General features: G+C 37.1%; 1 protein-coding gene across 6 annotated transcripts in view; it reads right to left on the minus strand.

The window, feature by feature from the left end:
• Positions 1 to 494: 494 nt before the first annotated feature.
• The window catches only part of SGCG (sarcoglycan gamma), a 136,530-nt gene continuing 113,960 nt past the window's right edge, over positions 495 to 23,064 (minus strand). For all 6 annotated transcript variants that reach the window (XM_035326329.1, XM_035326326.1, XM_035326320.1 and 3 more), the window contains 3 exons: positions 20,095 to 20,167; positions 1,979 to 2,102; positions 495 to 1,541 (listed from right to left, as the gene is read on the minus strand). In XM_035326329.1, coding sequence (XP_035182220.1) covers positions 1,368 to 1,541; positions 1,979 to 2,102; positions 20,095 to 20,167 — 371 coding nt within the window. In that variant the 3' untranslated portion in view covers positions 495 to 1,367. The remainder of the gene's footprint in view (positions 1,542 to 1,978; positions 2,103 to 20,094; positions 20,168 to 23,064) is intronic.

Genomic DNA, 23,064 nt, shown 5'->3' on the forward strand with positions numbered 1-23,064 from the left:
TTAAGGATGAAGATTATTTTCTGTGAAGTACAGGCATTCTGTGGTTTAATAATGATTTATGGTTTAAAATCCTTCTGTAAATAGACCCCAAGGCACAACGTGATAGCAGCTCCTACTTGGGTGATAGTAACAAGTGTATATAAAACAGCATCAATGGGGTTAAAAAGACCATAAGGTTTAAATGACAGATTATTAAATACAAATCCTGCTACCCAGAGGTGTACAGGGGAATGGGTCTGCATTTGTGTTTCTCTACAAGGTCAATAAATGGTTTGTCAGCTCTGGTGAGCATTTACTTTGTATCCAAAGACCTAACATAAAAAATAATAAAGAGTAATTCTACTCCCTCCATTTGTGATGGAGTCCCACTCTGACAGGATCAGAGATATCAGTCAGCAGCTGCAGATGGAAATGAAATAGTCCTCATAATTGAATCCTATGGGCTTCAAAAAAGTTTTTTTTTTTTTTTTTTTTTTTTTTTTTTTTTTTTTTTTTTCTCCACCGCCCAAACAGTTCCTTGTAGCAGACAATCTGGAGCCACATTAAGGATTATTTTGTTATTACTGGTAGAGCTGGCAGAATAAATTGCTTTGTTGGATTAGTGTGTCCTAAAATAAAAAAAGGGTTTTAATGAGTGTGATGCTACAGGCAGTACAACAAACTATTGCTGTTATAAAATATCCAAACATAGTTCTCTTCTCTTTAGTGAACAGCATTGAAGACGCAGAAGGTATAAATAACTCCTGTACTTTCTTGTTATTTTTATGTAAATCTCAGTAATACACAAATCAGCATGTATGTTGCCAAATTAAAATAGAAAGCTATTAGCAAATTAACACCTTTTACACAGGATTTATACAAATAGCACATCTTTCCTATTTTATGTTATTGCAAGAACGAAATTGCATAGACCATTTGCTGGCACTCTCTTAACTCCCCAAATAATGCTGTGTCTTACCAAATAGTTCAAGTAGTTCCCTCAATTTAATTTCACCCACTAATGCAGTAAGTATTTACATGTAGTGAGAGAAAAAAAACACGGAGCTCAGAAATATTATTAATGACATAATAATCTGATGGAATAATAATTCAGCAAGAAAACATACTCCTTTTATTTTTCCTTACACTCTCCGTCAGGCTGTTTTCAAAGTGTGACTGCCAGAAGGTATCATCTGGCTCAAGTCATTCTGAAGTTGAAATGTCATTTGTGCTCTTCTTCCCCTTTCACCCTGTAGCCCAGAGTTGTAGATACAGATTTGTTTCTTAAACAGAAGTACTTTGTTTCTGAAAATTCCACTTTCAGTAAATGCTCGTTAGCAATACTACAAAACTGAGAATAGCAAGGGCGTGCTGCCTTTTCTGGTGCTTCATTGGCAGACACGGCTGTATTCTTGGCACGTGGAGCCCACGCCGGCCACTGACAAATAAAGTTTGCCATCTGGGCAAACACAGATTTCATACAGCCCCTGGGAAATGCCAGATCCACCTCTTGTACCCTCAGGCAGCTTAGGCAGTCGCACCGTTTCTGCATCGAGCAAAAGCTGCATGGGAGAAAGGACAAATGAGTTTGTTAGAGATAATGATGCAATGAAGTGTGCCATAAAAACAAACAGACCTAGGTGGTAGCTTAACAATAGTCTGAATGGTTTCTGCAGAGCTTTGTGCCTTTGTTCAGCAGTCCTGGGGCTGGGGCTTTGCCAAGAAGCCCCCCTGAGTGCTGCCTGGGCATCTGGGCACCGGCAGGGAGCTGAGTGCCAGCAGAGTTTTATTAAAAGACATTTCTCTAAACTAATACAGAATTATATCAATTGGCATTATTGTTTAATCTGATCCACAAATAAATGTCTTCTTGTTGGCACCATTTATTTTAATATCCCATCCTCTAAAATCTTAGGAATTCAATTAGCAGAACTCGAGGAAAAACTTGAAGTTATTCATTGTGAACCACTGTTTCAGAAACAGAAGGGCTTGTACTCACCACACCATCACTGCTGTGTAGTTTGATATCCATCTGGGAAAGAGCTTCAATATTCCCTGCTTGTGCTTTGATATTAATGCCTCTTGGTGCATCCATGCTCAAAGATCGCGTTGGTGACTCCAGCCTGAAAGCGGGAGCAAGAAATCTGATGGTAGCACATTCTCATACGTTTCTCTAGTTTAAAAAGCAAGTAAACTTTGAATAAGCACTTCAAGGATCTCGCCTGAACTCATATGAAAGATGCAGCTTCTTTTTTCTTCAGGCAGCCTTGAAAAAGTAGCTAGTAACTTAAATTACACCAAAGCATCCCAAATTAAAAAATATCAAAATTCATAATAATACAAATGTTGAAGTCATAATAATACAAATACAAGGTATTATTTCAGATAGTTTCAGATTATTTCATTATAACTCATTTATTGTTTCTTCAAAAATGAAACCCACTTTTACGTTGTTTCATTTGAACTTGTTTTTATCTGTGACATAATAGCATATGGGAAATAATACAATTAGTGCAGCATGGAGGTCTCTTCATTAACAAGTTTTGACAGTACTGTCAGTCAGACCAAGATTTCACTCTGTGTTATTTAACTAGCTAGCATTTGAAATGTAAAACTCAAATAGCCTAGCTTGAAGGAAAAATTATGCCATATAGTGGAAAGTTGCAAACCGCTCTGTGCCACAAGGTGGCGGGAAGGTACCGTGTTAGCTCAGTGATCACCTCCGTAGGACAGCCGCGCAGGATTAGTGAATTTTATTTTCCAAACAGATGAAGCCTTGTTTCTTCACAATTTTGGTACCATTTCCACAATACGTAGCAGAGACAGAAGCAGTAATAAAAAATCACGAGAGCCCAAGCTCAGCAACAAGCTAGTGATTGTATTGCTTCTTTTGAGTTATCCAGTAAAGAAGTGCTTCACCTGGAGGCACTCTGGTATCAGACTTCTTACAAACTGTGTTTTGTTTCTGGACCCTTCCTGGGGACACCAGCTGGAGTTTTGCACTATCAGCTCCCATTGAACAGGTCAATATTAAGGCTAGAGAAAATAAATTAGAGGACCTCATGTTTTCCTTCAGATAATGTAATCCCTAGTGTTTTAAATAAGACAGCAGACATGTCAGTGTCCTTTCTCTGTTTTGACATGTATTTTTTTCAAGTAAGTTACATCAATGGATATATTTTTTGAAAAAACTCAGGCCTTCTTGAGGTAGTGGCCTGACAGCCTCATAGGAGGGGGAACCTGCACAGGTTCCAGCCCTTCAGGCTGACTGTATGAGAAAATAAAGTCCAGGTGAGGACACCAGCTTTCTCCAGCCTCTCTGTCTTGCTGTCTACCCTCCAAAATTTAGGGACAAGACCTGTGTGTGTGTGTGTGTGTGTGTGCAGGCCCTCCCAGCAGATGCTGTGTTGGCCTCTTTATATGTGCTGAACGGCTGCTGGCTTGGATGAGAGCAGGACTGTGCCCCAGGAGGTCCTGCACTAGGGATGCATCCCATCGTAGGTCTGGACACTGACTGCCAGTCACATGCTAAAAGTATGAAACAATTTCACACGCAGTTCTGATGTAGCTGTCTTTCATTTACTCAATCTGCTTCAGTTCTTCCTTTCTTTGCAGTTGCTTCAGGACACTGAGAAGGCGCAAACATCTGTCATGGTCAGGCTGAGGATGAGAGCATGAGTACAGCTCTGTCCTGCATCAGCCTTCATTTAGTAAACTTTATAAAGCAGTGTCTGTGATTTAACAACTTTTCTATGACCTTGCTTCAGATCTATAGATCTAAACTTTTATGAATAGGGAACTTCGTATTTCACTGTGTGATTTACAAGGGAGGTGTGTTTCATGGGAGTATTTTTCGATACACATTTGTATGCATTGTGTAATGAAAAATTAATCAAAGTTTGCATTTTCAATATTTAAAGTTTAATATATTTTCATAAATCTGTATCAAGGTAGTTGCATAGAACAGGAATGCAACTGTTTCCTTTGTTTTAGGAAAAAGTTATAAGCATTAAAATTGCTCATGTTTTTTGTAAAGCATTTCACATATATAAATAATCTACATGTAGATACACATTTTTCTTTTTAAAGTCTGTTCCTTATTAGAAGGAGGCAGACTTGGACAGATTTTTGAAGAGCATATCAGACATAGAGTTTGAAAAGCAATCAAGCAACAGAGAAATATTTTTTACTTTCTACCAAATTTAATGCTGGCAAGAAGCCTACAGGATCCAGAAGCAGTTACAGATTTATGATATGAGTTAGATGTAATTTAAATTACATGGCAGGATTACATTTGGTATATTAATCACAATCCTAATTTTATAATGTTTATACAGGCCCTATTTCTAGATTAACTAAGGGTAGGGTTAGCTGGTTAATTAGGATTTACATAATTGGGGCTTCTGGGCAATGGAAACTGTGGTGAAGCTCAAGCAGTAATTTTAAGCCCTTCTGGAAGTCTTGTGTGTGAGATTTTAACAAAGGAAACATTCAGTAACAATAATGACATATTTCTTCATACAGCTGTCATGTCAAAGGCTCAGAGTCTCAAATCCAGACATAAGAAATGGGAAACAGGCACCTATTGTGGAAATTACAAGACTGAGTTGAACCTTGCCTTTGAACATCCCTTCTCAGTCCCTGCTTGGTCCCAAAGACCGTGACTTCATCAGCCCTTAGACTTGACCGTAAATTCTTCAGTGGTCACAGCCTTGAAGAACTGCCAGTTTGTCACTGCTGGGCAGGTTTGGACTTTTCCTGTGTCGTTACAGGTCTTGAGCCACAGAATGGTCCAGTGACCAGTGGATCTACTTAAAACTAGAGCAAGTTGCTATGCACTGCATAAGGTTTGCATCAGTCAGGGAGCAGATAGATACACTGCTGTGTGCATACAATGGCTGATAAAGTTTCAAGGTCTCTTCCCTGTAAAATAAAAGGAGGAAGAGAGTAGAGGGGGCTGAGCAAAAGGTAAACGTGCATCCCTCAAAATTCTTGGCAAAACAGGAATTCAGCTTGCTTGCAAATGCAAGAGGTGCAGGGAGACTTAGAGGCCAGAAGACTGTCTTGGAGTTTTTGGTGCTTTTGTAGTGTTTGAAGTCAAATGATGAGGGAATATACTGTTACAAATTACTTTATCTCTTTTATATATTATTATTTTTATCACAGGGATTAAAATTGCACTTAATGGAATGGAGTGAGAATCTTTATCATCTGAGTTATTCATTTATGTAATATGCTGTACCAAATGAGACATCCGTCACAGCCTCTGTCTCATTTGGGAAGAAGGATTCAGGACTTAGGGGTAGCTGCTAGGTACTGGGGTAGCTGACAGGGGTGTAATAGCAACTGGTGCGGTGCAGGAGGAATGGATTGGGATTACGCAATGTTTGATGCCAAGGACTTGACATCCACATTGTATGTGTTGTAGGGAGTGCTGTGGACTAGCTGTTGCCTGGCCCATACTTGATCTTACAAGTAACATAATGTATCAGAGAGTTGGTTTTAGCACTGCAGAAAGAATACCGTGGTCTTCTGGAGCCCCAGTGTCCTTCATAACACAATGTGGGGTTGCTTGACTGTTAAGAGTAGGACAGAGGAACCAGCTTGCTCTTGTGGATCTAGGGAGTAGCTAATTCCTTCCTTCTGGCCCCTTTCTGTCTCTTACATCTTATGAGTCAGGAGGTATCCTGAATTCATTAGAGACAGAACTCCTGGATGTTACTCTAGATAAAAGTTCATGGACTGTTTCTCCCAGTACCTACCTGAGAGAGTCCAGGGTTAGTGTAAATTGACTGGAAAGGAGACTACCTTTGAAACCATGGTGCACTCAACAGCTGCTATGCTGTTGGTACATACAACTAAATTTGCTTTCCTATTGGTCAAAACATCAATTATACTGATCACTTTTACAAAACAGAGAACATTTAGTGAAAGGTAACAGGTAAACCTGGCATTAAAATGTTAAAGGTATGGTAAAGAATGTAGCACTATAAAGTATGTGAGTTAAATATGTTCTTGTATCAGTAAAAGAGAAGCACCTATGTGTTTTAGCATTGACTTATCTTTAATTAAAGAAAGGGCCCTTGTATGCAGCAGAAACAAAATTTCAGATATACTGGACTTTACTTACTTTGTATTACATTATTTAACAGCAGTATGTTTAACTAAACCATTAATAAGACATTGGTATGGTGATTTTTTTTGTTGTTGTTGGAAAGCTCTTTTAAACAATGAAAGAACACTAGCTGGGCCTAGGCAGAACCTAAATACTAGCTAGTTCACAATTTAATTAAAAGTTTTTCACAACGCTTTCCAGTATTGATTTTTATGAGAATTCATAAAATTTACTAATCCATCACTTACGTTTCTCTAACGTGCTCAATCTTCCTTCCATGGTGCTTTAACATAATTAAAATGAAATGATTTATGCAAAAAGGTCAAATAAATATATAGTAGGTTTGATTTAAGAATGAAGACATAATTTCAGGTTGGAATTTAAGAGACTTTTCTTCTCAGAAAGAGCACTCCGGCATTGGGACGGGTTGCCCAGGGAGGTGGTGGAGTCACCGTCCCTGGGGGTGTTCATGGAAAGGCTGGACGTGGTGCTTAGGGACATGGGTTAGTGGGTGACATTGGTGGTAGGGGGGTGGTTGGACCAGATGATCTTGGAGGTCTTTTCCAACCTTAATCATTCTACAATTCAATGATTCTAATGAGGTCAGAAAACAGTGAGAAATCCCAAGCCCCTTTCTTTATGTCATTTAGTCTATGGGAGTGAAGGTGCTGATTCACACTTGCTCCTAGGCATTGATATGGCAGCAGGCATGGGAAGTGCAGCATTAGAGAAAAGATTGGAGAACATGAAGAAAAATGAAGAGAGATAAATGATACTCAGAAGAGATGGAGCTGGAATAGTGGTACTTTCTCCACTGGTGTGTATTGGCATGTTATTCTTAGTTCCCTTGAAGTTTCATGAAGATAATAAAATCAAACCTCATAACCTCATATGGATGTCTTCCACTCCTCTTTTTTTGAGTACGTCTATGTGACCCACATCTCAGTAAATGACCTCCATGACCTCTCAGTGTTAGAAAGCATTTACAAAAAATGGTGTGTTGACTACACTTTTCCAAGGCCAAATAAAGCCATTATAGTGAGTTCAATAAGGTTGCCAGTTATGGGACTAAAGATCTCATCCTGCAAACCTACAATACTCTGAAAGTAAGCCCCATGCAACTCTGCCTGTGCATGTGTACTTCCATGACTAGGCTCATCTTTTTTTCTGAGATTATTAATATATGTAACTTCTCATTCCTACTTTATTTCTTAGAGAGAAACAGGAAGAATTAGGAAAGAGATGCTACAGGTCGTACTACAGTCTATAAGGTACTGAGGTTATCCAGGCCACAGCTTATGAAAATGGGGTATAGAGCAACAGATGCTGTTGGCACATAAAGAAAATAGGTTTTTCACATTGTCAAGTAGAGAAGAATCCCTCCTATACGTCTAGCATGAAGAAAGGACTCTTACCATGTATACATGCCCTTGAGTTCAAGTCTGACTTTGGAAAGGTGAAAGAGGAACAGAAATAAAATTAGTCAGTGACTGGAGGACATGGAGCAGTGGAAGATTAGGAAAGGTAAGGAACAAAGGGAAAAAAAAAAGAGAAAAAAAATGGGGAAAGGGAGAATCTTTAATCTGCTAAGAAACTAATATCTCTAGAGTTAAAAAGCAGCCTACAGAGGATTCTGTGGGCTTAGCTGGCCATGGTTCTCTGCATCAGTCTGCTTTCAGCTCTGCTTTTTTTGTTCATGTTAACATTTGAAAGGCAATAGGAGTATATTGGATGTTTGATTAATCTGAAGGCAGTCTAATTCACCAGCAATGCAGCTAGACATTGTAAGAGGGTAAACCATAGCCAGAGCATCCACTAGTTACACCAGAAAAAGAGATTGTTAGTATTTATTTATGGTCCAATGTACAGAATTTCAAGCTGTATTTTCTGTTTAGGAGGAAGCCGGATTTGTGTTGACACGAGTGGTGCAAAACCTTTCCCAAACTGGAGCTGGAAAGGTGGATAGTGGGCACACACTAATGCCTGCTGCCAATTCTCACCCAAACTCACTTATCTCCCAGCAGCTTACTGTTTTGAGGTCAAACAAGTGTGGAGGGTGATCAGTATGTAGGAAAAAGAATAATGCACACAGCAGATCTTGTTCTGTCTTGTGGCTTTTGGTTGTTTGCCAGCAGGTCCAAAGGCAAAGAAGGACAAGACAGAAGGACTGAACTTTCAGTCTCAGTATATGCCTGATTTCTGTTTTGTTTTGTAAAATTATTTTCATTGTAATGTCTGCTAAAGCTACATCTCCATTCAAACAGGAAAGATGAGTTTCACAGCATGTTCCAAAAACTATATATACCTTAAGTACATGGAAGTATTAATACTCAACAATAAACTTTGATTACTAAATGTCAAAAAATACAAAATACTAATGACTAATTAAATCTTCCCCAATCAGTTTCTGCACAGTAATGGACATACAGTGGTTACTTTGTCAAGCCTTGGCACAAAATTCTGATTTGACATAATTACTGTAAATCTTTCAAATGATTATTATTATTATTTTTTTTTTTTAATCAAAACCATCCTATTTTATATCAAACAAATTGAATTTCTTCATTCAGGGATGGAATAATTGCTTCCTATCTGTATGATGCTGTCTTTTGTATTCATCTGTTTCGTTTGATACTCTAAGTCTGAGCTTCAGTGATTTAAACTAAATGAACTATAATGAAGAAAAAATGACTGAAAACCAGCATCCATTTTCACCTGTTGAGTCCATTACTTGGTCAATGGTTATGTTATATCATCCCAATTTTTGTAACTTAGTTCAAAGAAACCATTTTCCAAGAGTTATTGCTCCTGGGAGTTGTCTGCCTCAGGACACACATTCTGTTCCAGTAAGACTAATGTCAATACCTACAGCTCCCTAACACTGAAGCCCAAGTTAGTCTATCATTTATGCCACAATAAAATGTAATATGCAAAACAGTATGGTTTTAATGAAGAAGAATGAAATAAAAATAATTTAAAATTAGGGGAAAAAAAGAACTTTTTTCCATCTTCTTTGAAGTGCACCTGGCTATTTCATTCCAGACAAATTCACAGGAAACTTATAATAGCACAAATTACTGCTTAATATTAGAAAAGTACTTCTGACTTAAGAATGCCAAGGCTAATACTTCTCCATAAAATTTACCATTCCAGAAATAAAAAAGAAAATCACCAGTACCTTGGAAAAATACAGAATAGTTGTCTGATGATATCAGAAGAAAATGAATAGGTGACAACTGAATTTAGAGCAACAAGAGTATCTGTTTAGAGGTATGCATTTACATACAAAAGAAATCTATTAGAGAAAAATTATTTGGCCAGAATGAAGGAGCTGTAAATAAACCACCTCATGTTTCTAGTAATTATGAAGCCATTTTTTTAAAAACTTTGGTGGCACTATGTTGTAATTTAGAGACTACAAAATGATGGAGCAATTTGTTGCAATTTGATTTTAAAAGTCACTTTTTTCTCAAGTCTCTTCTGCTTACTGGTTAAACGCATTGATGAAAATGTCATTTGGGGAGGTCTATTATTTTGTCTGCAATCACTTGGGAAAGTCTCAAAATGTGCTAGGCTTTGCTGGCAGTTTGTAACATTTCTGACCTCTAGAAAATAGACACGAGAACATTGTAATGCACTGAAACATCCCACATACTTCAGTAACAGCGGAGCTACTCTGAAGTAATTACACAAGGATTCAGTAGGTTTTGCTCTTTCTGGTAGCCTTCTTTCTTGGGACAATAACGCTATTGTCATTTACATATATACATGTAATGAGAGCCCTACTGGGTGATGCAGCAGTTGTTGGACAATTATTATCCGATATAAGCTATTAATAGTAATACAGGACATTTGTACAACGTGTAATATTGCTGCAGGATTCTTACCTGAAAAGTTCATTCTCTCTTGAAAATAACATTGTCAACTATTTTGGTTTGAAATAAACAAGTTGTGAAAGTATGGTTACTGAGCTTGAAAATACCATCTCATAACCCCCCATCTCTATGGATTTTAGAAACTAAGAAAGAAAAGACACTTATTTTAGGTAAATATTATAGGGTCATGACTTTCCTGAAAAGACAAAGTTCTAGCACGGTCAGAGCCTCCAAGCTAATTATTACCTTGGAAGGACTCATTACCTTGTGTCTGATAGCAAACAAGAGCCAGTAATTGGCAGCATTTGCTAGTCCTTGTTACAAGGCTATATAAACAATGATTAACAATTTAAATGAATTCAAGAAATATAGGGCTTCACTCTGGGATTGGAATATTTCCCAGGACAATGTGTGGCCTTGTTTCTTATGATGAATTTTCACTTCTTCAGAGCTTAGTCAAACATGGCACTGTTGGTAAGTGTATGACTCTTCTAAACAAATGTAGTTGCCTCTAGTAATGAGTACTGGGCATCCCCTATGCACCCTTCAAAATGAACAGAGAAAAACAGGCACTGCTAGGGCTTAATTCATCAAATCTGTTTTAGGTGCCTCTTGGGGTAAAATGTATCATGCCCTAACAATACCTGTTTCTTTCTGCAAAGAGGTGATGAGATCCAATGTGGATAGTTATACTACAGATGTATAAGTGAGATGAGATCAATTGCACCTGAACTAGCTGTCTGAGCAGTTGTAAAACCCTGAAGCCACATTCCAGGTATATTAATTAATCTCCCTGAAAAAAAAAAAAAAACATTTATGAGGATGGTTCATATGTAAACCTATTGGATATAAAACTATTAGACAGCATTCAAAAGAGGGAAACAAAGATGGTGAAGGGCCTAGAGGGGAAGATGTATGAGGAGGGGCTGAGGTCCCTTGGTTTGCTCAGCCCAGAGCAGAGCAGGCTGAGGGGAGGCCTCATGGCGGCCTGCAGCTCCCTCACGAGGGGAGCGGAGGGGCAGGCGCTGAGCTCTGCTCTCTGGGGACAGCGACAGGACCCGAGGGAACGGCATGGAGCTGGGACAGGGGAGGGTCAGGCTGGGGGTTAGGGAAAGGTTGTGCACCCAGAGGGTGGTCAGGCACTAGGACAGGCTCTTTAGGGCAGTGGTCATGGCACCGGGGCTGCCAGAGCTCAAGAAACATTTGGACAGTGCTCTCAGACACATGGTCTGATTTTTGGGTGGTCCTGTGTGGAGCCACAAGTTGGACTTGAATATCCCTGTGGGTCCCTTCAAACTTAGGATATTCAATGATTCATGAGAGGAACCATCCCCACTTCAGTGAATGAATTGTGAATGAGTGTTTCTGCTTGCAGAGAGAGGAGAGTTTTAACTCTGGGTGAGCATTTAGGATGCACCTCTTTATACTGGACACAGAGGTTCTCTATGATTGGAATCTCTGGTGTGAATGCAGCCTGAATATGTAAGAGTTGAATGGTAATCAGAAGTGTGTGGTAAATTATGAGCTGAATCATGGATACAATGAGGTACACAATTAGGATCACCCCAAGAGTTGAGCAGGTAAAGGTGTTTGTTATTGTTGTTTCATTTGTTTTTGTTTTTAGCTCTACTCCATACATTAAGGAAGTGTGGTTGCTTTTCAAATAAATATCACTGTTGGTTTTTAGCTTATGTTGTCTCATGTTAAAAAATGATCAAGGCTAAAGAACAGATCCCTGAGGCACTCCATTCCTTTTGGGCAGCATTCTTAAATGTTGGGATTATTTGCTGTTGTCAGCTGGTATGTTCTTCGGCATATTTTCCATTACTTTAAATAAAAATTTTCTCATCATATTTTTATTTCTTAAAATAGTCTTTGTTCCAGTTTGTTCCATATTTACGTTATAAATACAAAATGACTGGCAACAGATGATTCCAGTTAAATTCAATTATAAGATTCTGGATTCAAGGGAATTGTGAAGCATAAGCACTGCAGGCACCAACATTGCTTACAGCTTAGGGGTGATCTTTGTATGCAAGTACAATTACAAGGCCAGATTTGAACAACAGATGTTTTCCAGTTCCCAAGGTTTTGGATAACAGAACTTATTTTATATAAGAAATATGAAAGAAATGATTCAAGTTCTAGGACAAATGCACTTATATATTCTCTTGAAAAGATAATAAAACTGCCAAGTTTTAATGATACTTTGAAAAGACTATAAAAGCAATTCAAAACAACATTGATAACCTATTCAAGAGCATAGCAGGCATGATTATTAGAGTGTAGTTATTTGTTTGCTAGTGCTTCATCCATCTTAAATACTGAGATGTTTTTGCCTGTTTGTCCACTGTCACTCAATCCAGAGATATTGAAGGAATGAAGACTAAAGATCAGAACTGAGATATGATTAAAATAGAAGCTTCTCTCAAGACTGGTGGTTATGATAAAGAGTGGTAAGCAGATCTAATTCAAAAGAGGTCTCCAGGATGACCTCAATTTTGTGATGTGCTGACTCTCAAGGTAATTAAAAACAACCAAGACCCCGGTGAATATGATTAAATCTGGCACACCACAGATGTTTCCAGCATGGTTATCTTTTTCAAATGACTTTAATGATATTATAAAACAACTTATAGTGTTATAAATTTTTACTCTGATATAATAACACTCTCTGCATCACTATTGTCAAAATCTTGTTAGTATTTTCATTGAGTCTTTATTTTCTTAAAAATATCTTTCAGATTCAAATGCACCATGCCTTTCCTTTTATATAACTCAACCAATTTTTTCCTTTGTTACGTAGAAGCATAGAAGATTTCAAGAAAGCAGAATTATTCAGTAGGTGCACTTCATAATGTCCACTTGTTCTGCAGGTATGCATGAAAAGAAACACTCAAGTGAAGAGGTCTTTGCTGACAAGCAGGTCATACCATTTCCCTCTTCTGATTCATTAGTACAGTGGTTGAGTGTGCCACACTCTTTTCATTGTCCTCACAACTGAAGTATCACAACTGCACATAAAGGCTCAGAGAGAGAGGAAAGAATGTGAGAAGTGCCCATGCACATGTGCAATATATCTGGAAGAACTACTGTTAATAAGAAATGTTCCCCTTTCTTCTTCCCCCTTTTCCCTTTCATTTGCCATATGCACATCTTTATGGTGGGGGACTCCAGTTTCATGCCTTCCCCTAGCTTCTTTGATATAAGTGCTGGCAAGTATCTAAGTGAAAACCAATATAAGGGGTGCTAACCTGGCTCAACGTTACGTCTTAGACATCTTAAAGTGACAGCATAATCATAGACTTAAAAAAAGAGCTCCAGGTGGTCATTTGCAAGGTGTCTATAACTGTGACAATCATTAATGAAATTTTCACGGTAGCTTGCACATTGGTGGAGTATGCTTTAATCACTGATGACACGTTCACTTTAGCAATCTCACAGAATAATCTGACATCATCAGGTATGCAGTTCAACAGTGTAGGAGTAGAAATCATTATACCTTTGGTCTTTGTGCTACTAACATAAGCAGCCATGGAAAACATGTAAATGGATTTGTCCTGTATAAGCAGCAGAAATAACTCCTATTGATTTTAATGCGTTAAGTGACTTCTCTGAAAAGCTGAGGCTTTAGGAAGAACATCAGCCACCTTACTAGCTTAAGTGGAAGTCAGTTACAAGAATGGGCAGAAACCTGGCATGTGTTCTAGGGGAAATCTTATTTGGCAAAAAGGCCACTAACTTGGTGCATGGATTTCCTCTACTCCTGTTACTGAGGTATTGCTCACTGGTTTCAGAAGATGGCAGTTCTCTGATGCAGGAAACATTGTAGGTGCTCAGGACTGACAATACATCTATGTGGAAACAGGCTTGCTAGGAGATCTGAGGCTCTGTTCCCACTGGTCACCAAATATTTCTCCTACCACAGGAGGGAAACGTCTTCTGTGAGAGCAGGGGAGAGAACCTCTGCAGACTCAGAATTACAGAAGGGAGAACAGAATCAGCAGAAGTAAGTTAATCTCCTAAGGTCATATGGTCCATTTGTCCTTCATTGATTTATTTCATAAGATTTTGAAAATTCCTTAAATCAATCAGCTTTGGGTGAAACAGTGGGTGACCCAGTTTAATCTATTTTTATTAACAATGGAGGCTCCAACTGTTTTCACTAGTGCAGGGGTGCCTCCCACAGACTAGTAAATTTGAACTGAAGTGTGTTCAAGGTCAAGCAAGACCTCTTGGCCACCAAGACCAAACCTTGAAATCTTAACCCAGTGTCTGCAGCTGACCTGGTGTGGTTAGCCTGGGGAGCTCTCAGTTAAAAAGCTAGCAAGGATCCTGTCCTACTGCCAGCTCTGTTAGGTTATGCTACTAAAGGCTAATAAATTGAAGACAGATCTGCTGAGAATCAGAGGAACGATGAGTGAAGGAGTATGAACAGCCACATCAGTGGAAAGAGAGCATACTGAATGGACTACTCCTACAAGCACCAAAGGGAAATGAATGAGACCGTTCTCCGTGGTGTGAAACACACCAAGAGGAGTCAATGAAATAAACTCTCTTTCTGTAATGTCATGGGGTTAATGTAAAAGGGGTTATTCCCTACAAGACTTACTATGGCATGCAAGAGGAGGTGCATCCTGAGACAGAGCAGGGCGACCTCCTGAGTTGTGTAAAACTTATTATGGGATGTTTAGGGGAAGGATCAAAGAAAGGAAAAAGGATAGATCAAATAGGATCAAAGAGAAGGAAAAAAAAGTGGAAATAGAAGGAAAAGGGGATAAAAGTCGCTGGTTGGGTGCAAACAAATGGCTGGTCAAATCTTGACTACTGTGTTTTATTCTCTATTCATCTTAAATCCTAACTAGTTCCTGTATGAGTTTGTTCCCTACTCTGAGCTTGTGTGTATGAAGAGAGTGCTGGTGAACTTCAAGCCTGACTGGCTGGTGAGCAGGCTGAGTGTTCTCAGCACCCAAAACTGAAGCAGGCTGGCCTACTAGATACACTGCATGTTTGTTCAAAGCTAGCTACTGGAGGAACCTTTTTTTTTTTTTTTTTTTTTTTTTGTGTGTGTGTGTATGTGTGTGTATGCCTACCAGGAATATGTGCTCATAAATAACTCAAGAAAGATGGTGAAATTAAATACTGGGGCAAGATTATCTTGACAGATTAAAGCTTCCAGGTATGTGAAAAAGGGTAAATGCTTTTAAGTACATTTCCTTGAGTTTGGAAGCTCTACAGTATCTTCATATTTTGGCTGAAGGGAAAACAGTTGTACAGAGTGCTCTGTTAGCTGAAAAAAATCAGTGCAGATGGGTCTCCTTTCCCTTACTGTTTTTCTCTTTGTAACATGCTAGGGATGTATCAGAAATATCTTAGAGTGAATGTTAAGTACAAACCTATGCAGAAGATGTTACAAATTCAATGCCTGAAAAATAAGAAAAATTAAAGAATGACTTGAGCTTATGGAGGTAGTACTTTAATATATTGACAGAATATGAGATGTGACATAAGGAACTGTTGTAAATAAGCAAAAAAATAGCACTGTAATTTGTAATGTCAGTCCCAATGAACAACCTGTTTCAAGTACATGGGTGCACAAAAAGTAGCTGGCAACCCATGACAGAGAAAAGAGATTTTACTTGGAAAATACTTTTCACTTTAGAAGACAAGGTGTGAAATAGTACCCAGGCCTATGCTAATAAAGTATTTTAAAATATATGTCAGATATTTAAATTCATCAGATATGTTTCTGAAAAGGTGATAAATGTACCTGTAACATCCCATCCTTTCACACCAAGCATTTTTATAGATTTGAGTCCATCAATTGAATGGAAAGAAAATCTTTAAGCTTCCAAAAGAAGTATGTGATGGTGTTTTCAGTTAACATGAATGCAGTAAAGTACATGAATGCAAATGTATATCTAGAAAATTAATGCCAGGGCTCATAAAATTATATTGCAGTAGAAATGTCTCACTAGTCAGGGAGCAGAGATGCTTTACAAATACTGGCTTATAATTGTAGACTCACTTTTCCGTTATGTAATTCATTCTCTTCTGACTGACTGGGCTTTTAATTTGCATAATGAATGCAAATAAAAATCACTGTACTTCAATTAGTCAAATGGTATTTTTAGTCAATTAGCATGTAAGCATTAGTATTACAAATATGATTAAGCAATTATTTTGTGAATGCTTTTACTCTGATTAGCTTCTATACACCTCCTTCTAGACTTTCTTCCTTCCTTATAAAACCCCAGAGCTTCACCTTCCAGCAGTTTCTTACTGTCCAACTTAACCCCAGCAAACCTATACTTTGAGTAGAAAAGGGAACAGATTATGAATGAGGAATGGAAAGGATAAAAGTAAGACTTCATAAAGAGTCAAAGAGAAGCAGAAGCCATAAGAAAAGCAAACTTACAGGCTGCCATCACAGGGACATATTTATTCTGAATATATAGATAGGGGGGTTTACCAGCAAACCACCAGTACATGCCTTAACTAAATGCTACGATGTATCAGTACAATTATGCCCTCAAGCTACTAGTATTCAACAACATGAATATCAGAAACTAGTAAATACATATTTTGATGCTTTTTAGTGTTGGACAGAGTTATTTCATCAAAATATGAAGGATTGCTTCTTAAATTACATTTTTAAAGTTTTTGTGAATGCCAATATAATGTATTTGTTTAAAATAAGGCTGTTTTCACTAGGAAATATTGAAATCTTCACAGAATATTGATGTAGATGGTTAAATATACCTATATTCTGTTAACATTACTTATAGAATTATAATCATGCTATGACCAAAACTGACTCTCTGAAAAAGTGACATCACTCCTGCTATAGCACTTTTCAAATCTAAGAAATGTGGAATGATGTGGGTCATGTTTGAACTTGAATGTAAACCTTGAGTTGAAGAACTGGCAAAATACCTCACGCTGTACTAAAAGTGATTTCCCATAGGACTTGAGCTCAGAATGCTCAGCTGCTGGCTGTCAGACATCCATATGTAGCAACTATGAGAACAATGCTAGTACTCATCTGTGAGCATTATATTCATCATGCATAGTATACAATTAGTTGATAAATGGTATCTTATTTAGAAGCAGGCAATGTTATTTTAAACCTAGGGATGTTTCAACTTTGAGATGTAGATTTTGTTCCTATAATTCTTCCTACCACTTGGAAGTAAGTCCAAGCACATCTCTTTTTCTTTACAGGTGAGTCATGAATTCAATCTATTATACTGAAAAGGACTTGATTTGTTTCCTTTAAACTAGAAAATGAAAAGACAGTTACTGACCACAGTATAATTGCATCACTCTGTCTCCATTGCTTAGCTCTAAAACAGATATGCTCTAACACACTTATCATTTTGTTTCCAGAAAAGTAGCCTAGAAGTTTGGCATTTGGAAAGGAAATTCCGCAGAATGTGTAATTCTGAAGGCCATTTGTGTCAACATTGTTTGTGATGCTCCTCTGAATCTGAATGACAAAGAATGTGGTCCCCATTCATATGACAATAGCCGAAATGTTATGACCACTAAGAGCTTTCCAGTCAGCTCCTTGAAACATACTACTGTTGAAGTGGTTGGGTTTTCTTGAACCATTATTCTCTGCATATAAGGCTAAATATTGTGGCACTTTATATCACATTCATCCAGCATATTATATTCACATAGTACAATATAACCACTGAAAGAAAAATAGAAGAAAAATAGCAGAAGATTAATAGGTGGTGAAAGTGTGGAGATAAGGCTTGGGGTGAGCAAATAGGTTCTATTACCTGTAACTTGATAGTCACTACTTTAATCTGGAAAAGAAGTATTATTCAAAATTAAAATAGAAAAGTATTACTTAAAATTGCTTTTAAAAAATTCATACTGAAGTGTTTTTCAATAGGTATCTTCCTGTATTTAACAGTGTGGAATGAAACAGAATATTTATAAAGCATTACAAAATGACCATGCATTGGTAAACTTGTTCACAGCTTCTTCACAATGGAATGCATGAATTTTGTTTACACTGTCATTTAAGGTTACCCTTGAAAATAACCTTTCTCCAGCATGATCTTTCGAAATTGCTCTTCCCTGCCTGTATCTTAACTTAGCATCTGCACTGCAGACAAACACATTTGCTTCTTGATCCTCCTAAGAAGCCCTCCATGGAATCATTGCCATCTCTGCTTTCAGACTTGACATTGATTATGGGTGGTAATGACACCAAAAAAAATTAAAGGAGCGAGGCATTTTGAATGGCTGTGATTTAGCTTCAGGTCTTCTGGGCCTGCCAGGACATCACATAGCTTTATGCCCTGATATTCACCATTTTTCTTAGGGTTAAGCTGACTTGGTTTCTAGCACAGGTGGTTAGCAGCTCTGGCTTTAAGGCAGATAATAATGTCTGTCACAAGTGTCAGTTCTGATGCCACCACGTAGATAGTTCCTAATAATTATTAGGATAACTTCTGTAAATTCTGAATCTGTGTTTCCTACTATTTTAAGTCAATTGAACATAGAACTGAGTGAGATTTTAACTATTACTGTTGAGCCCTGCTAATGTGGAGCAACATCCTAGATCAAAATGTGCTTATAGTTGCCATGGTAATATCACTAAACAGATAAACCACCAGGTAAACATCTGTGAAGGAGAACCTTATAAATGCCTTCAATTAATCTTAGTCTGTTCCTTCAAATGATATTCTGTGTCAAAAATAGACGAACAATTTATAATAGACATAGTTGAATGTAGCCCAAAACAGTACAATTGTTGTTAAATGAGGTGTAGATAGGAGCTTACACTTAAAATGTAACATAGCACAATGACTGTAGGAGAAACTATTAGCTTTAAACCTCTTAAATACTAATTGATGATGTATTTAAAGCAAAGTAACAACCACAGAAAATATCCTATTAAAATTTACAAAGAGCTTCTTGACTTTGTAATTAGAAAATTCAGTGTCTTAAGTGTTCATAAATACTACTTTATCAAAACTGAGACAATCACAGGAAATTAAAAATTTACAACATAATGAGTCCACTCCCTCCAAAACCAGAAAATGTTCATTACAATGCACATTCCTATATATTGGCTGAAGTCTGTTACATTCAAATTCTACTACGGTAGAAGAAACACTTTTTTGAAAGTAGAGATAAACACATGGAAAAACTGATGTCCCAAGCCCATTCTGTCTTCAAATGCAAGTGCACAGTATTCACTGTAAGTAAATGTTGAAAATCATGGAGAAAATTAAAAGACGAATCTTAATAAAGTTTCCCTCTCATTTGCCATTCTCAATTTGCAAATTCAGTCACCAAGATACAGACAGTGCTCTTGAAAGCTTTAATCATCTTCTGCTACTCTCTAATAGTTACCCCTATTGGAGAAGAAACACTAAGAAATTATTACAGAAAGTAGCAGACTGTCAAGGTATGAAAGAACAGAAGTAATACTGTAAAGAGGTCCTCTTCATTTAATTTTTCTTTGAACTGACATACAAAATGGAATAAAAGATTTTCATAAACTGAATGTAGATTGAGTTAAGCTCATCATAATCAACACATTATAAACTAGATTGGGATACTACGAATTACATGGAGTAAATTCACAAAGAAATCTATCCCACGATTAGGGAGCTTTGAAACTTAGGAGATACTTTATAACAATTTTCTCATCCCAAACTGCTTTTTAATTAGACAGTTTTGGATCTTTCCAAATGTTTCTTACTAGTCTATTTCCTTGGACTGATGATAGTTTATAAAAATTTTGACTTGTCAGAAGACTACGACCTACTTCAAATAAGTAACTTTTAATTCAACATAGCAGAAAAAGTTATACGTATGTGTTCTGAAATTGTAAAATTAAAGTGTGCAGAAAAACTTCGCACAGTAGATTGTGTCTTTAAATACTTACCATCAGTAATAAATCACCTCATAACATACTTCTAGAGTTGCACACCAATGTAGAATTTTCCAGTAAAACAATAAATTATCACATAATAGGAAAAGTTAATACTAGTTCTGTAAATATTCTTTAAAATGCCTTGTTATGAAAAAAATGTGAGCATGTATAGCAAACAATATGTACTTATTAGATTTATGCTTTTATGTATAAGTTCTTACCTAAGCTGTTTAAAAGCCTCTGCCTTCACAAGCGGTGTTTCTACAGAGTGTTCAAAAAGTGCTCCTTCAGGACCTGGAAAGAAGGAAAGATACTATATTGTAAAAGTTCAAATATTAAAGAAATAGTGACAGTGATTTATACAGCTTCTTTGAAAACAGAAATTAAGATACAAAAATATATATTAACAACTAATGAGACAATTATTATCCAGATACAGATTTACTATTATTGTATTCATTAGAACAAAAGACTACACTGTTAATGCAAAAGTACAGGTTAAATTCTTAAAATGGAATTTGAAAATTTGGAAGACAGTCAAAGTTTAAACCACTTCGGACAAAAATATAAGTAAACAGGATTTTTATAATACAACCTCCTTTAGAATTAATAGAGATAATTAAAACTCCACAAAACCTTTGCAAATATTATAGAATTAAAACATCACCTGCATTTTAGATTTTCCTATATAAAGCACAAAAGCTGCCATGTAGCTTCGTCAAAGATTTCCCTTGACTGTCAGGCAGACGTGGTAAACATAAAATAATATTTATGCATCTAAAATGCTATCAGATGGTTTAGCTCTTGAAATAAGAGTAATTTCAGCCCAACAGAGGAGAAATGGTGCTTACCTACATGTGGGTGGTAAGTGTGTAGGCTGGGCAAAGCCAGTCAGCCCTATCAAAAGATTTTTTGTCTTGTTCTGCTGAAGGTAAATGCAACTTAAAGCCAAGATATCCAGAACCCAGATGAAGTGGATACAGAGTCTTGAACTGTTCCTAAGATCTGTCCCATAAAGGGGACACTGTCTAGCCTTATCACCTAGATATCAGTACCCTCCTGAAAATCAATGTACTCTTTCAGTTTTAAGTTATTTTGTGCAAGAAATTATATGATAATAAAGGCAGTAATTTTCAAGACCAGAACTTGTAGTACAGAGCACAGAATGCAATGGACAAGAATATTACTGTGAGAATTTATGGTCTGAAATAGAAGCAAGATTGAGTGCCTCTAGAGTGAGAACAGAAAAGGTAATAGCTCAGGAACCAAGATCTTAGAGGATAAATCCAATTAAGAACTTACATGAATTCTAGCTCCTGCAAACTTAACTTATTTAGGAATTCAAATTGCCCACAACAACACAACAGTCAATTTTCAACCTAGGTGTAAAGTGCTGAGGTTCAAGACAACAATTCAGATTAAAAACAATATCATGGTCAGACAGCTAATGAAGGTAGTATCCTATGCCCTCTTATGTCTCTTTGATGACTCGTTTTCTATCCAAAATATAGCCTCTCTCTCTCAGAACTTCCCATGCTGAATGAAGTTTTCCTTTTCTTACAGGATTTCCTGTAAGAATCTTCTTTGGGGGTCCCTGTTTAACTCTGAACTCTATGTCACAGATCATATTTAAAGGCAAACCTTATTCATTATTTATTTGGTCCCATTTCCAGGCCTCCAGGCCTACTTTTTGGGGTTGGTCTCTTCTGAGAGCTTTTTTTCCTATTTGATCCTTTCCTGAGGTTGGTTTTCTTAATCAGACTGTTTTGACCCCCCCCCTCCCCCCACTGGGAGTCCAACTTCTGGGAGCAGTGTGATAGCACTTAGTACTGGTAAAATTTATATGCACATTTTTTTTATATGCAAGTATTTATATGTGCATATAAATAATCAATCATTGAGAAAAAAGTACATATACGTACATGTAAGTAATCAATCATTGATAAGTAATCAATTAGAAGATAAATCTGTTTTTTTTGTGTTTTCCTTCTGGAAGATCTGATAAGACCAGGATGAAAAAGTGAATGTGGAATCAGGAGGAAGGAAGAAAAGACAGGAAGAAATGTATGGTTAGTAAATGGATGTGGTATAATTACAGAAACAGAGAATCATTTATGTGGGAAAAGACCTTCAAGATCATCAAGTCCAACTGTCAACCTGAGCTACCAAGTCCCATCACTAAACCGTGTCTCTTAGTGCCACTTGCACACGTCTTAAATACCTCCAGGGATGGGGACTCCACTACGTCTCTGGACAGCCCATTACAATGCTTGACCAATGCACCATGAAGAAATTCTTCCTAGTATCCAATCTCAAATTCCTCTGGCCATTAAATGTCTAGTCTTACAATTGCATTTTTATAGATTTTCTTGTTGTGTGCATGTGTAAAAAAAAAGAATTTTGATTTAGTCCACTTGCTATAAGCCATATAGTTTGAATTATTATAAAGATTAGGGAAGAATACCATCCCTTCCATTAATATTTTGCAAAGTACCATCAACAGATATTCAAAGAATCATGAGATAGCACATTTAGCTTTCAGAGCAATAATCAGGTAATAAAGGTAAGTGGAGCCTACAAAACAATAAAAAAATGACTTCAAAAGGAAAAGACTTGTTTCTGTAACTCAGCTCGTGAGTTTTATCTTCACATTAGACATCATCTGCATGGACTGAGTCTGAAAAGCTCTACTCTGTGCTCTGCCTGATTTTCATTTAATTCCTCTGTCATCTTAGAAATCCATAAAATAGCCATAGCTCATCATCATCTATTTGTAGTTTCCAGAATGATTAAAAGTTGAATTAAAGGTTTTAATATGAATGTTTGTATCAGTGGCTACAGGGGAAAACATGAGAAATTTGACTGCTCTCTTTCCCATACACACTTCAAGGTATCAGTATGAAAGTTGAGCACAAAATCGTAAGCTTCTCTAGATTAATTAAACACCATCTTCTGTAGTTCTTGCACCATTTTTGTATGCAGTAAAGCACTGCGTATGACATTATTAAATACATTTATATCTTTGAATTGTAAATGAGATGACAAACTTGGTTGATAATAGTATGGGTGTAATAAACTTCCATAGGTATTTATTTTGATGCCACATCACATTTTGATTAAGAGATTTGAGCAACACAAATCAGCCTGGAATGCATTACATGGATTAAAATTGGCTGAAAGGTCTTAAACAT

This window comes from Oxyura jamaicensis, chromosome 1, assembly GCF_011077185.1.
Source record: "Oxyura jamaicensis isolate SHBP4307 breed ruddy duck chromosome 1, BPBGC_Ojam_1.0, whole genome shotgun sequence".
In the NCBI taxonomy this organism is placed as follows: domain Eukaryota; kingdom Metazoa; phylum Chordata; class Aves; order Anseriformes; family Anatidae; genus Oxyura; species Oxyura jamaicensis.